Source organism: Ranitomeya variabilis, chromosome 1, assembly GCF_051348905.1.
Source record: "Ranitomeya variabilis isolate aRanVar5 chromosome 1, aRanVar5.hap1, whole genome shotgun sequence".
In the NCBI taxonomy this organism is placed as follows: Eukaryota; Metazoa; Chordata; class Amphibia; order Anura; family Dendrobatidae; genus Ranitomeya; species Ranitomeya variabilis.
Genome location: NC_135232.1, coordinates 747,655,531 through 747,669,039, shown reverse-complemented (window position 1 = coordinate 747,669,039; position 13,509 = coordinate 747,655,531). Strand labels below are relative to the sequence as shown.

Sequence of the window (13,509 nt, the reverse complement as noted above, 5' to 3'; positions counted from 1 at the left end):
AGATATATAAAAAAAACACCTCAATCTGTCATCATGTTTTCTAGATACCGCATTTGCTTCTAATGCAATGACTGGAGATAAGGATCCATTTACCGCTATGGTTTCCAACAGCCTGGCACGAATCCATCAAGCAAAATGGATGTTTTGGTCTCCCTAAACCACGCCTCATACATACAGCGTTACGACGTTACCATAAAGCATTGCCAACACGCTGTACAGGTTTATCCGTTTTGTGATTGGTCAAACGTTTCCCCCCTTCACGGTCTTTTTTTTCTATGCTGTGATTGGCTAATATGTTTATCAGATGATTCGCTCTGATTGGCCGGTGAACGCTCGTAATTCGCAGTGATAGGACAGAGTCACAAAGGGAATATAATTGGGCGAGCTATGCGCCTGCGTGGTGACGGTTTGCGGTGAGCTGTCTTCGTGTTGCTGTGCTGCAGGGAACCAGACAGTATGTTCCGAAGGAAACTGCAAGCGCTGGATTACCACAATCCCGACGGCTTCAACTGCAAAGGTGAGGGGGGCTGCGCTTCCCCTGCTGGGTGGGTTTCTCGCAGAGTGATGTTGTAAGGGTTAACCAGCGCCTCGCTCTCTGGGAGCCGCGCGCCGCCCGACGGTCTCGTGTCCGCTTCAGATTACAGGGGTCTGTTCCTCCTCAGCCTCCTGTCACAATAGACTGTCAGTGCCATGCACAGTACTATGTATGGGGACTGTGCTGTGCATGGGGGTGCCACATTATACTCTGTGTGTGGGAAGGTACTGTACTATGTATGGGGACTGTGCTGTGCATGGGGGTGCCGCATTATACTCTGTGTGTGGGAAGGTACTGTACTATGTATGGGGACTGTGCTGTGCATGGGGGTGCCACATTATACTCTGTGTGTGGGAAGGTACTGTACTATGTATGGGGACTGTGCTGTGCATGGGGGTGCCACATTATACTCTGTGTGTGGGAAGGTACTGTACTATGTATGGGGACTGTGCTGTGCATGGGGGTGCCGCATTATACTCTGTGTGTGGGAAGGTACTGTACTATGTATGGGGACTGTGCTGTGCATGGGGGTGCCACATTGTACACTGTGTGTGGAAAGGTGCTGTACTATGTATGGGGGCTGTGTTGTGCATGGGGGTGCCGCATTGTACACTGTGTGTGGGAAGATGCTGCACTGTACTGTGTATGGGGACTGTGCTGTGCATGGGGGTGCCACATTGTACACTGTGTGTGGAAAGGTGCTGTACTATGTATGGGGGCTGTGTTGTGCATGGGGGTGCCGCATTGTACACTGTGTGTGGGAAGATGCTGCACTGTACTGTGTATGGGGACTGTGCTGTGCATGTAGGTGCCGCATTATACTCTGTGTGTGGGAAGGTGCTGCACTTCATTGTGTATGGGGGCTGTGATTGAATGGGGGTGCTGTACTTTACTGTGTATGGAGGCTGTGATGTGCATAAGGGTGTCCCATTGTGTGTGGGAAGGTACTGTGTCTGGGGCTGTGATGTGCATGGAGGTGCCGCAGTGTACACTGTGTGGGAAGACGCTGCACTGTACTGTGTATGGGGGCTGTGCTGTGCATGTAGGTGCCCCACTGTACTCTGTGTGTGGGAGAAGGTGCTGCACTGTACCATACCTCCCAACCATCCCGGATCCAGCGGGACTGTCCTGATTTTGACAGTCAGCCCTGCGATCCCGGGCTTGACATTAGTGTATATATCACCCGGTCAGCTCCCTGAGCCCCTGCACCCGCACACCACATATTGGCTCCTCTGTGCGCACAGGACCTGTGATGAAGTCACAGGATGGGAGGCGTCAGGGGGTCATATGATTGGGAGGACCTCCGTGTACAGGACTCTGCTGGTTGTCATGGCGCTGGAGGAAGGTATTGGTAAGCGTATGTGTGAGGTCAGGAGGTGTTTACAGTGTGGATGTAGCATAGCCGTGTGTGTACGAGGTGTATGGATCGGAGCAGTGTGTGAAAGGTGTATGGAGCTGAGTCGTGTACAAGACGTGTACGGAGCAAAGCCACGTGTGTACGAGGTGTATGGAGTGGAGCAGCCTGTGAAACGTTTATGGAGCGGAGTCATGTGTAAGAGGTGTACGGAGCGGAGCCACGTGTGTACGAGGTGTGCGGAGCAGAGCCATGTGTGTACAAGGTATACAGAGTGGAGCAGCGTGTGCAATGTGTATGGAGCGGAGCCGTGTGTGTACGAGGTGTATGGAGCGGAGCCGTGTGTGTACGAGGTGGAGCCGTGTGTGTGTATGAGGTGTACGGAGCGGAGCCGTGTGTGCAAGGTATACGGAGCGGCGCAGCGTCTGCAATGTGTATGGAGCGGAGCCGTGTGTGTACGAGGTGTACGGAGTGGAGCCGTGTGTTTGAGGTGTATGGAGCGGAGCCGTGTGTGTATGAGGTGTATGGAGTGGTGCCGTGTGTGTACGAGATGTATGGAGAGGAGCCGTATGTGTATGAGGTGTACGGAGCGGAGCAGTGTGTGCGCAAGGTATACTGAGCGGAGCAGCGTGTGCAATGTGTATGGAGCGGAGCCGTGAGTGTACGGAGTGGTGCCGTGTGTGTTCGAGATGTATGGAGCGGAGCCATGTGTGTATGAAGTGTACGGAGCGGAGCCGTGTGTGCAAGGTATACGGAGCGGAGCAGCGTGTGCAATGTGTACGGAGTGGAGCTGTGTGTACGAGGTGTACGGAGTGGAGCCGTGTGTGTGTGCGCGCGTGCGGTGTACGGAGCGGACGCTGGCTGTGTCGGATCCGAGCAGATATTGCTCCTCGCTCTGACACTGACTGGCACAGGAGACACAGGAGGTCTTTATCAGTGGCGTATCACAGCTGCAGCGACGTGAGCAGTCAGCGGCGCAGCTGGATGACACCATTCAGCGCCGTGGGAGTGGAAGCTGCCGGCTGCTGCGAGGGAGCATGATGAAAGGTGTGTGTGTAGTGTTGGAGAAGGCAATGATGGGGGTGGGGTAACCATGTGTGGCCATTATACTGCACCCAGCATTGTGTGGGGCCATTATACAGTATGGAGCATAATGTGGCCAATGGCCATTATACAGTATTGAGCATAATGTGGCCATTATACAGTTGTACATTGTACACCGTGTGTATGGGGGCTGTGATTGCATGGGGGTGCTGCATTGTACACTGTGTGTGACAAAGTGCTGCACTGTACTGTGTATGGGGGCTGTGATGTGCATGGGGGTGCCGCATTGTACACTATAGGTGAAGGTGCTGTACTGTACTGTGTATGGGGGCTGTGTTGTGCATGGGGGTGCCTCATTGTACTGTGTGGGAAGGTGCTGCACTTCATTGTGTATGGGGGCTGTGATTGAATGGGGGTGCCGCATTGTGCACTGTGTGTGAGAAGGTGCTGCACTTTACTGTGTATGGAGGCTGTGATGTGCAGGGGGTGTTCCATTATACACTGTGTGTGGGAAGGTACTGTGTCTGGGGCTGTGATGTGCATGGAGGTGCCGCATTGTACACTGTGTGGGGGGGGGGGGAAGGTGCTGTACTGTGTATGGGGGCTGTGATGTACATGGGGGTGCCGCATTGTACACTGGCTGTTGAAGGCGGTGGGACTGTACTGGATGTGGAGTGCTGTCCTGTGCCGTGGAGAGAACTCTACTGAATGTGGAGCGCTGTGAAGGGAAGGGGACTGTACTGGATGTGGAGCGCTGTGCCGTGGAGGGGACTGTACTGGATGTGGAGCGCTGTGCCGTGGAGGGGACTGTACTGGATGTGGAGCACTGTGCCATGGAAGGGGACTGTACTGGATGTGGAGCACTGTGCCGTGGAAGGGGACTGTACTGGATGTGGAGCACTGTGCCGTGGAAGGGGACTGTACCAGATGTGGAGCACTGTGCCGTGGAAGGGGACTGTACCGGATGTGGAGCACTGTGCCGTGGAAGGGGACTGTACCGGATGTGGAGCACTGTGCCGTGGAAGGAGACTGTACCGGATGTGGAGCACTGTGCCGTTTAGGGGGCAGGACTGTACTAGATGTCAAGCGCCGCACTCTTCTTTGGAGGGGGTGGGACTGTACTGGATGTTGAGCGGCGTGGAGGGGGACTGTATTGAATGTGGAGCGGCATATTGTTCCGGGACTACTGGATGTGGAACACTGCTCTATTCTGTGGAGGCAGCAGGACTGTGCTGGATGAGGAGCGCTGCACTGTGCCGTGGAAAGGGGGATACTGTATGTAGCGTGCTGCACTGCTGTGGAGCACTGTACTGGATGTGGAGCTGCACAATGTGCCATGGAGGGGGCGGGACTATCCTGGATGTGGAGCACTGTACTGGATGTGGACCCCCGCACTGTGCCTTGGAAGGGGTGGGACTGTACTGGATGTGGAGCACTGTGCCATGGAGAGGGTGGGATGGGTCATTCCATGTCAAGGGAACCAATGATTTTTACCTCTATATTTTTAATTCTTTTGAGATTTTATTTGGTAATAATGTGTCAGAGAATGCAAAATGTGAAGAAAAAAAAATTCTAGAATTTTTTTTATTTTTTTTATTGATTTTCAAAGTTTGGAAAAAGTGCCAATCTTTGCTATTATTTTACCCATGCAAACGCAGCATTTTAAATTATTTTCCAAAAAAAAGTTCAATTAAAAAATTTCAAAAACTGCATATGTGCCTGCTATGCTCCTAGCCACATCTGTACCAAAATACAATCTGGGATCGTGATGGAATCATATTTTAAAAAATAAAACTATTGCAGTGTCCACTCGAAAATCTTGAATTCAGATCTGTTCAGCCTGTGGTGTAAAAGTGTGGGGTCTGTATTTACCAAATAATCCATGATTGCTAGATATTACTGTATTATTATGTTACAGCTTAGGCTACTTTCACACTAGCGTCGTGCACTGCACGTCACTATGCGACATTGCGGCGCACCGACGCTAGCAGTGAAAGCGCCGCACAACGGGGGCAGCGGATGCTGTTTTTCAACGCGGTTGAAGACGGTTGCGAAGTGTGGCAATGCGTCGCTAATGCAAGTCAATGGAGAAAAAAACGCATCCTGCAAGCACTTTTGCAGGATGCGTTTTTTCTGCATAGCGACGTGCAGTGCACGACGCTAGTGTGAAAGTAGCCTTAGAAGCAGGAGAGGACAGAGGAGAAAGCTTTGTCAGGGGTAGACAGTGAATGCAGAGCAGATGACAGGCCGGCAGCTCCAGCCTCCAGAGGCCATGTTCACACCAAATCTTAACACCCAGGCAACTGTTCACATGGAGTGAGAAAAATACTCTTAGGCCATGTTCACACAATGCGTTTTTTACTGCGGAACCGCAGCGATTTTGCCGCTGCGGGTCCGCAGCTGTTTTCCATGCAGGGTACAGTACAATGTAACCCTATGGAAAACAGGAAACGCTGTGCACATGATGCTGAAATTCAATAAAAAAGCCGTGCTGAATAGCTGCGGTAAAAAAGAAGGACCATGTCACTTCTTTGTGCGGAACTGCAGCGGTTCTGCACCCATAGACCTCCATTGTGAGGTCAAACCCGCAGTAAAACCCGCAGATCAAAAATATATCTGCGGGTTTTATTGCGGTTATGGGTGGAGAAACCGCTGCAGCAGGAAGTGCGGGGAAGCGGGCGGAAGTGCGTGGGCGGAAGTGCGTGGGCGGAGTGTGGTCCTGTATCCCGAAGAGACATGGAGGCATACCGTCGCATGGGGATCGATGTCAGCCGTTTGATAGATTTGGTGTGTGTGTGTGTGTGTGTGTGTGTGTGTCTGTGTCTGTGTGTGTGTGTGTGTGTCCCCATGCGACGCTAGTGCCACCATTGTGCTAAGTCGCCGTATGGGACTACTACTCCCATCCGGTATTAGGATGGGAGAGTTGTCCCTGTGTCCGGCGACTTAGCACAGTTGTAAAGTTACACAAAACACACACAATACACATACATGACACACAGTACATACAACATATAACACAGAGTATATACTCACCAACAGCACACTGGTAGGCGAAGCCCTCGATCCCCTAGAAAAAATCCCAAAATAAAAAAATCAAATTCATACTCCCTGTCCGCAGAATCCATAAAACGAGCGTCCCACGCCGATCGGCTGCTCTCCGGCGATACACTGCCAGGAGCGAAGCTCCTAGCAGTGTATCGCGTACTGTTCCAGAGTTCAATGGCTCCGGCGTCTCGGTTAACGGCAGTACAGCTGCGTTGAACTTTCCCACGCAGCACTGCCGTTAAGCGAGAGTGCCGGGGTCAATGACCGCCGGTAAACTCGCTCGCGCATGCGCAGTGACACACTGACAGGAACTATGGCTCCTGGCAGTGTGTTGCTGCAGCCGTGGAGAGCAGACATATCTCTGGATGTGTCTGTTCTCCATGGAAGATCTTTGTGGGACCCTCGATGGATTTCTGCGGACAGGGCCAGGGAGTATGAATTTGTTTTTTTATTTTGCGTCTTTTTCAGGTCGAGGGTCTTCAGGACGGATTGAGCGTACAATAAAATATGGTCAAAAAGTGGGTGTCTTTATTTCATTAAAATATTTTTTTTCTAGTGTTTGTGGTTTTTTTTTTTTTAACCCTTTCATTTGATTAATAATGGATAGGCGTCTTATTGACGCCTCTCCATTATTAACCGGGCTTAATGCCACCTTACAATAGCAAGGTGGCATTAACCCCTCATTACCCCATATCCCACCGCTACACGGGAGTGGGAAGAGAGGGGCTAAGTGCCGGAATTGGCGCATCTTTTTGATGTGCCTTTTCCGGGGCGGCTGCGGGCTTATATTTGTAGCCAGGGGGGGGGGGGCAAATATCCATGGCCCCTTTCCTAGTCTATGAATATAAGCCCACGGCTGTCTGCGTAGCCTTTCTGGCCTAAAAATATAGGGGGACCCCAACACTTTTTTTTTTTTTTCCGGGCCCCCTATTTTTTAGTGCCAGAAAGGCTACGCAGACAGCTGTGGGCTTATATTCATGGCCTGGGAAAAGCCAGGGGTATTTTAACCCCTTCCTGGGCCTCAAATATTGGCCCACGGCTGTCTGCCTAGCCTTTCTGGCCTAAAAATATAGGGGGACCCCAACACTTTTTTTTTCCGGGGCCCTCTATATTTTAGTGCCAGAAAGGCTATGCAGACAGCTGTGGGTTAATATTCATAGCCTGGGAACAGCCATGTGTATGTTAACCCCTTCCCAGGCCACAAATAATGGCCCACGGCTGTCTGCCTAGCCTTTCTGGCCTAAAAATATAGGGGGACCCTACGTATTTTTTTTTTTTTTCCGGGGTCCCCATATATTATAGTAACCCTTTCATAGGATTAATAATGGATAGGCGTCTTATTGACGCTTCTCCATTATTAACCGGGCTTAGTGCCACCTTACAATAGCAACCCTATCATCCGCGGGCTGTGATCTGGCCTACACTCAGCACTCTGCAGAGCGCTGTCATTACAAACACGTCCACTCATTTTGGTGTGTTAAGTTCCAAAATGGAGGATGGAAGAAGAAAAGGGTTGGACAAGGAAATGACATCATTTTTTCCCCCCCCCCCCCCCCCCCACTGCAGTAAGCTTTATTTGTGTCAAACACAATCTGCAGAGAAAACTGCATAAAAAAACGCACTAAAAACCGCATCAAAAAACGCACCTAAAAACGCACCTGCGTTTTCTGCCAAGAGCTGCGGTTTTAGTGCAGAAAAAACAGCAGGGAAATCAGGAACGCGTGAACATGGCCTTAACATCCAGTTCATGTATTGTACAAACCAGGACTACAAAGAGGAGGAGGAGAGTTTGGAAAACATCAGTAACAGGAAGCAGAACCCATCACAGGGACTCGGCAGTACCGGACTATCATTCCATGTAGTGAAGCAGAAATAAAAACAAGGATTTTTTCATTCAGCAAAGACGGTGAAGTCCATGAAGAGGTAGAAGGCGGCACAAGATTGGCAATGGATGGCATAACTGGTTATGTGACCTGTGAATATGATCGGCGCTGGTGGCGGCTACTGTAATCTTCAAAGATTGTGAAAATGAAGAAGTAGAAGTGACTTTTTTTGCACCTTCTGGTTCAGCGTCATCCTTTGTGTATCCAAGAAAACCAGACATTGTAAAAGTTACAAAAACCAGATATTATCTCAGGTGGAGCCGAACACCATGACAAGGCCGTCCATGCTATGAGACAAAAGGAAATGGCTATTGCTAGTAAGTAGGGTTGAGCGAAACGGATCGGACATTTTAAAAAATCGCCGACTTTCAGCAAAGTGTGGGATCGGCCATGCGGTCGGCGATCTTTGCGCCAAAGTCGCTTTTCATATGACGCTTTCCCCTCCATTTTTTTCAGCCAATGAAGGAGTGTGGGCAGCGTGATGACATAGGTTCCGGCTTGCTTTCTGCGGCGTCACAGGGGGGGAGAGAGTTTCTGCGGCGTCACGGGGGAGAGAGGAGGAGGTTCCCCATTGACTTGCATTGGGTTTCGTGTTTTGGTCGATCCCCGACTTTGCGCGATAATCGGCCGATTTCACCCGACTCCACTTTCGCGAAACCCGACTCGATCCTAAAAAAGTAATGCTGAGCAAGTTGTGTTAAAATGATTAACCCCTTCAAGACGCAGCCTTTCTTTTTTGCGTTTTCGTTTTTCTCTCCCCTCCTTCCCAGAGACATAACTTTTTTATTTTTCCGTCAATATGGCCATGTGAGGGTTTGTTTTTTGCGGGACGAGTTGTACTTTTTAACGTCACCACTGGTTTTACCATGTCTTGTATTAGAAAATGGGGAAAAACATTCCAAGTGCGGTGAAATTGCAAAAAAAGTGTAATCTCACACTTGTTTTTTGTTTGGCTTTTTTGCTAGGTTCACTAAATGCTAAAACTAACCTGTAATTATGATTCTCCAGGTCATTACGAGTTCATAGACATCAAACATGTGTAGGTTATTTTTTATCTAAGTGGTGAAAAAAATTCCAACCTTTGCTTTAAAAAAATAAAAAAGCGCCATCTTCCGATACCCATAGCGTCTCCATTTTTCGTGATCTCGGGTTGGGTGAGGGCTTATTTTTTGCGTGCCGAGCTGACATTTTTAATGATACCACTTTTGTGCAGATATGTTCTTTTGATTGCCCGTTATTGCATTTTAATGCAATGTCGCGTTGACTTGCTATGCCATTTAGCGATCAGGTTAATCTTTTTTTTTTTTTTATTTTTTTTTTACTTTTGCCATGCTTCAATAGCCTCTATGGGAGACTAGAAGCTGGCATAGCCTGATCGGCTCTGCTACATAGGAGCGATAGTCAGATCGCCCCTATGTAGTAGATTTATTGCATTGCTATGAGCGCTGACCACAGGGTGGCGCTCATAGCAATCCGGCATCAACAACCATGGAGGTCTCAAGTCGACCTCTGGTTGTTATGCCAACACATCGCTGACCCCCGATCATGTGGGGGGGTCGGCGATGCGAGCATTTCCGACCCGAAGCCATCAGTTTGGCAGCGGCATTTAACTAGTTAATAGCGGCGGGTGGATCGCAATTCAAAACGGCTGACATGTTGCGACTTTGATGTGGGCTCAGCGCCGGAGCCCACATCAAAGGGGCAGACACTACCTGCGCCATACTAGTACGGTGCATGTCGTGAAGGGGTTAAGAATGTATTTATTCTGGCAGTTCGGTATTTTTTTGTTTCTTTATTGTTGCATATGTTGAATTCAATAATTTGAAAAGAAAAAAGGAAGAAACTCGCGCAAACATAAAATCAAATTATTCAAGGCTTAAGCAAAAAAAAAAATATTTGATAGGTCCCAAGTTGAATCTCTGTACAAATATAAACAAGAACACAAGTAACACACTTGCATTTTTTTCACAATTGCATCAAAATTTTGAATTTGATTTCTCCGAAACAAAATAAATATAAAGACAGTCTTGTGACATATCAAGTGAAAGCTGGTACCTTTCTGAGAAAAATGATGCCTCTCCCACCTCTTTATCTTAATTCTAGCCTGAGATATGATAAAAAAATGTTAAGCCATACCAGGCCAAAATCCGCACTCTTTCAAAACTTTAGAAATCTGTAAAAAATTAACTGATGAAGAAAAAAAAACCTTTAAATTTGTAATTAACTAAAGTTGTACTTCATAAAAACAAAAAATGAAAAAAAAATCTAAAGACGGCAGGTAAAGTCATATTTGGATGTGACCTATAAAAAGGAGGATCTGCCAGTGTTCAGAGAATAGCAACACCGGAAAAAGATGACACAAGGTCATGGTTACAACTTTAGAAAAAACTTTATTAAGGATAACAAGCTTGTTATCCTTAATAAAGTTTTTTCTAAAGTTGTAACCATGACCTTGTGTCATCTTTTTCCGGTGTTGCTATTTAATATATGATGATAGGTCCTATAGTCCCTGGTACTAATGGTATTAATACCTGATTAATTATATGTAACCATGAGATGTCTCTATATGAGTTAAGTGTTCAGAGAAACAGCCAGAGATTCTGCCAAGACATCCAGGGGACCTTACAGGACTGCTGCCAATACATCATGGCTCCTTCGTGAGGGACACTGCTCTATCATTCCACAGGAAACAAACTAGGGGACCTCTGCCCCGGTTGGAAGAATACAGATCTTCTCCATTGACCATCGCTGAACCATGGATACGTTTTGAGAAAGTCAGGATTGGGATCCTTCTGGCTCCATGGAGATGTTCGGAGTAGCCAGGTGGTGACCCTCAGGTCACCTGGCCTTGTACCTAAATGGACTGTCATCTTCCTATACTTGTCGTTACCTCCTCTCTGTGTGCCACAGGTGGGGTAGCTGCCATTATCCCGCCGAGTTAGCAGAAGGGTGAGACTCTGTAATGTTTACCATCTTGGGGTATTTTGCTATGACTGTTCTACGCGTTATCTGCCTGTTGTGTGGTTCAATAAAGCGTTGCCACACTGTTTTACCATCACCCTGTGCTGTCTAGGTAGCATTATGTTCACGTTAAAGGGAGAGCGGATGTTTGGTGGCATGAACCCTAGTCAATGCGATTCCGGCTAGCAGACCTGGGCACCCGCCAACACCCCCTTGTGTCTCTCCACAGGGGGTCCTGTGTGGGACACGCTGTGCTGGGGTGGGGGAGTCTTGTGTGGGACAGGCTGTGCTGGGCAGGGGAGCCTCACTACTCCATTACTGCACTGATGGCCTCGCTACTGCCCTGTAGGGACAGTTCTAGGATTCCTGTGCCATCACTGGTCACACTCTACATTTCTCATTGTCCTGTTCTTCATATGAACTTTTGAGGTAGGCGAGGGTTACGACTTAGCCCTGGCGGTCCTTAAGCGCATCTGGCTAGCTATGCCTAGATCCAGGCCCGGTGTTCTTTGTCAGTTAGCGGGGGAAGCTGAGAAGTCTGTTGGAGCTGGTGAGTGACCAGCAAATGTGATCTGTTTGGGAGGTGGTAATGGAGCTGGAGAGAAGCCAGTGTTGATTTCCATGCAGTGCTGGGAGTTCTTCATTGCATGTCATCGATTTCCACCTACACCACAAGACGTGGAGTGCTGATTTACAGACTGCCTGCGACAACTAATGGCCATGCTGTGGTGAGTCAGTATTGGGCTGAAGAAAAGCTGTTATAGTTTCATTCTGTTATGTTGGGAAAAGCGTTTTCATTGAGTGTGGAGAAAAGCAATAAACCTACCTTGTTATCGACAAAGACCTGCGCTCAGTGATTCCCTTCTGCGGAGCGAGAATCTCTACACTTGATGATGTCACAGCAAGGCATTCTGCTAGTGTCGCTGCCCACCAATGACTGTTTACATTTTATACAAATCAACTATTTTATTTTTGTTTTCTCTAACCCCCCCACGACAGCACATAGGAAGATGTGACCGCACCCTAATAGGGACAGGAAACACAAAAGAGGTCAGATAGTCCCTCCCACATTGTCTCCAGTGTTTTTCCTGTCCCTATAGGGATGAAGAGGTCATCCTAAAGTGCTCTGGCAGCAGACACTGGGGAAATATACTAGCCGGGCAGCTGGAGACTGATTTGGGTCTACCTCTTCTCCTTATGTTGTTTCTGTCTCCTATGTACTCGGGACTCTCCCCTCCAGTCTGTGTCTTCTGGTAAGGTCTGGGGGGGGTCTTCAGGCTGGAAGCCTCTGAGGCCCATCTCCTCCCCTCCTCGCGCGCCGTGCTGGTGAAGTGTGGGACGCGACATGCTGGTTGCTTCCGGCTTCTCCCCGGTCGTCGGAAGTGATGTCAGACGTGGGTCTCTTAATTTAAGTCACTACTGTTTTCTGCGCCAGACACACTGTAGAGTAGTTGGAGGCACGTGATGGAGCATTGTCCTGCATGAAAATCATGTTTTTCTTGAACGATACCGACTTCTTCCTGTACCACTGCTTGAAGAAGTTGTCTTCCAGAAACTGGCAGTAGGTCTTGGAGTTGAGCTTCACTCCATCCTCAACCCAAAAAGGTCCCACAAGTTCATCTTTGATTATACCAGCCCATACCAGTACCCCACCTCCACCATGCGTCTGAGTTGGAATGGAGCTCTCTGCCCTTTACTGATCCAGCCTCTGGCCCATCAAGAGTCACTCTCATTTCATCAGTCCATAAACCTTTGAAAAGTCAGTCTTAAGAAATTTCTTGGCCCAGTCTTGTTGTTTTATCTTATGTTTCTTGTTCAAAGGTGGTTGTTTTTCCCACTTCCTACCAGTCCACCCTCTCAATGTCCCTTCAAGAGACTCACTTCAAAGTAGTTTCAAGATGGTACTACACCCCCAGCAGATTGGCACACATGGATTCTATAAATTCTGCTCAATGCTGGAGAGGCTGTGGCCAGAGGGGTGACATAATACACATATTTTGGAGCTGCCCAGCGGTAAACCCCCTATGGAAGAAAATTTCTAAAGAGATAATTGACAAACTTACCATTGAACCCTTTGATCTGAAGCCCCAGAGCGCTTTGTTGTCTCTTGAACTCGGTCAGCTCGACCATAATCTGAAGCTATTAGTGATACACATATGCTTAGTGGTAAAAAACTTCATTGCCTCCCTTTGGAAAACTCAACAAACCCCATCAACAAAAGACATTATTTCAAGAATCTCTCTACATAGATCCCACGAGTTCCACTTCGCAATTACAAACAACCAATGCTCAAAATTCGCAAAAAAATGGTCCAGATGGGATCAGCAATTCCCTACACCTATCACTTGAAACAACAGACCTGTTCATGCTCCATTCGTTAACCATAGAAAATACTCCTGTCCTTAGCACTTTCGTTGACTCATATAAAAAGTCAAACAATGTGACGTTTAATGTTTCTACTGTTCTTACACACGACTTTGACTATTTTAGAAATGTACATACCGTATTTTCCGGCATATAAGACGACTGGGCGTATAAGACGACCCCCCAACTTTTCCAGTTAAAATATAAAATCTTCTTAAAAGTCGGGGGTCTTCTTATACGCCGTATGTCGTCTTATAGGGCCGGTGACTAATGTGCCTTTTGGGGGGGGGGGGGAGTGGTCCTGATGACGAAGAGGGGGCATC

The 13,509-nt window shown here is 48.2% G+C and overlaps 1 protein-coding gene across 1 annotated transcript in view; it reads left to right on the top strand.

The window, feature by feature from the left end:
* Positions 1–359: 359 nt before the first annotated feature.
* RTRAF (RNA transcription, translation and transport factor) overlaps positions 360–13,509 on the top strand; it is a 46,472-nt gene continuing 33,322 nt past the window's right edge. The window contains exon 1 of the mRNA XM_077270084.1: positions 360–517. Coding sequence (XP_077126199.1) covers positions 457–517 — 61 coding nt within the window. The 5' untranslated portion in view covers positions 360–456. The remainder of the gene's footprint in view (positions 518–13,509) is intronic.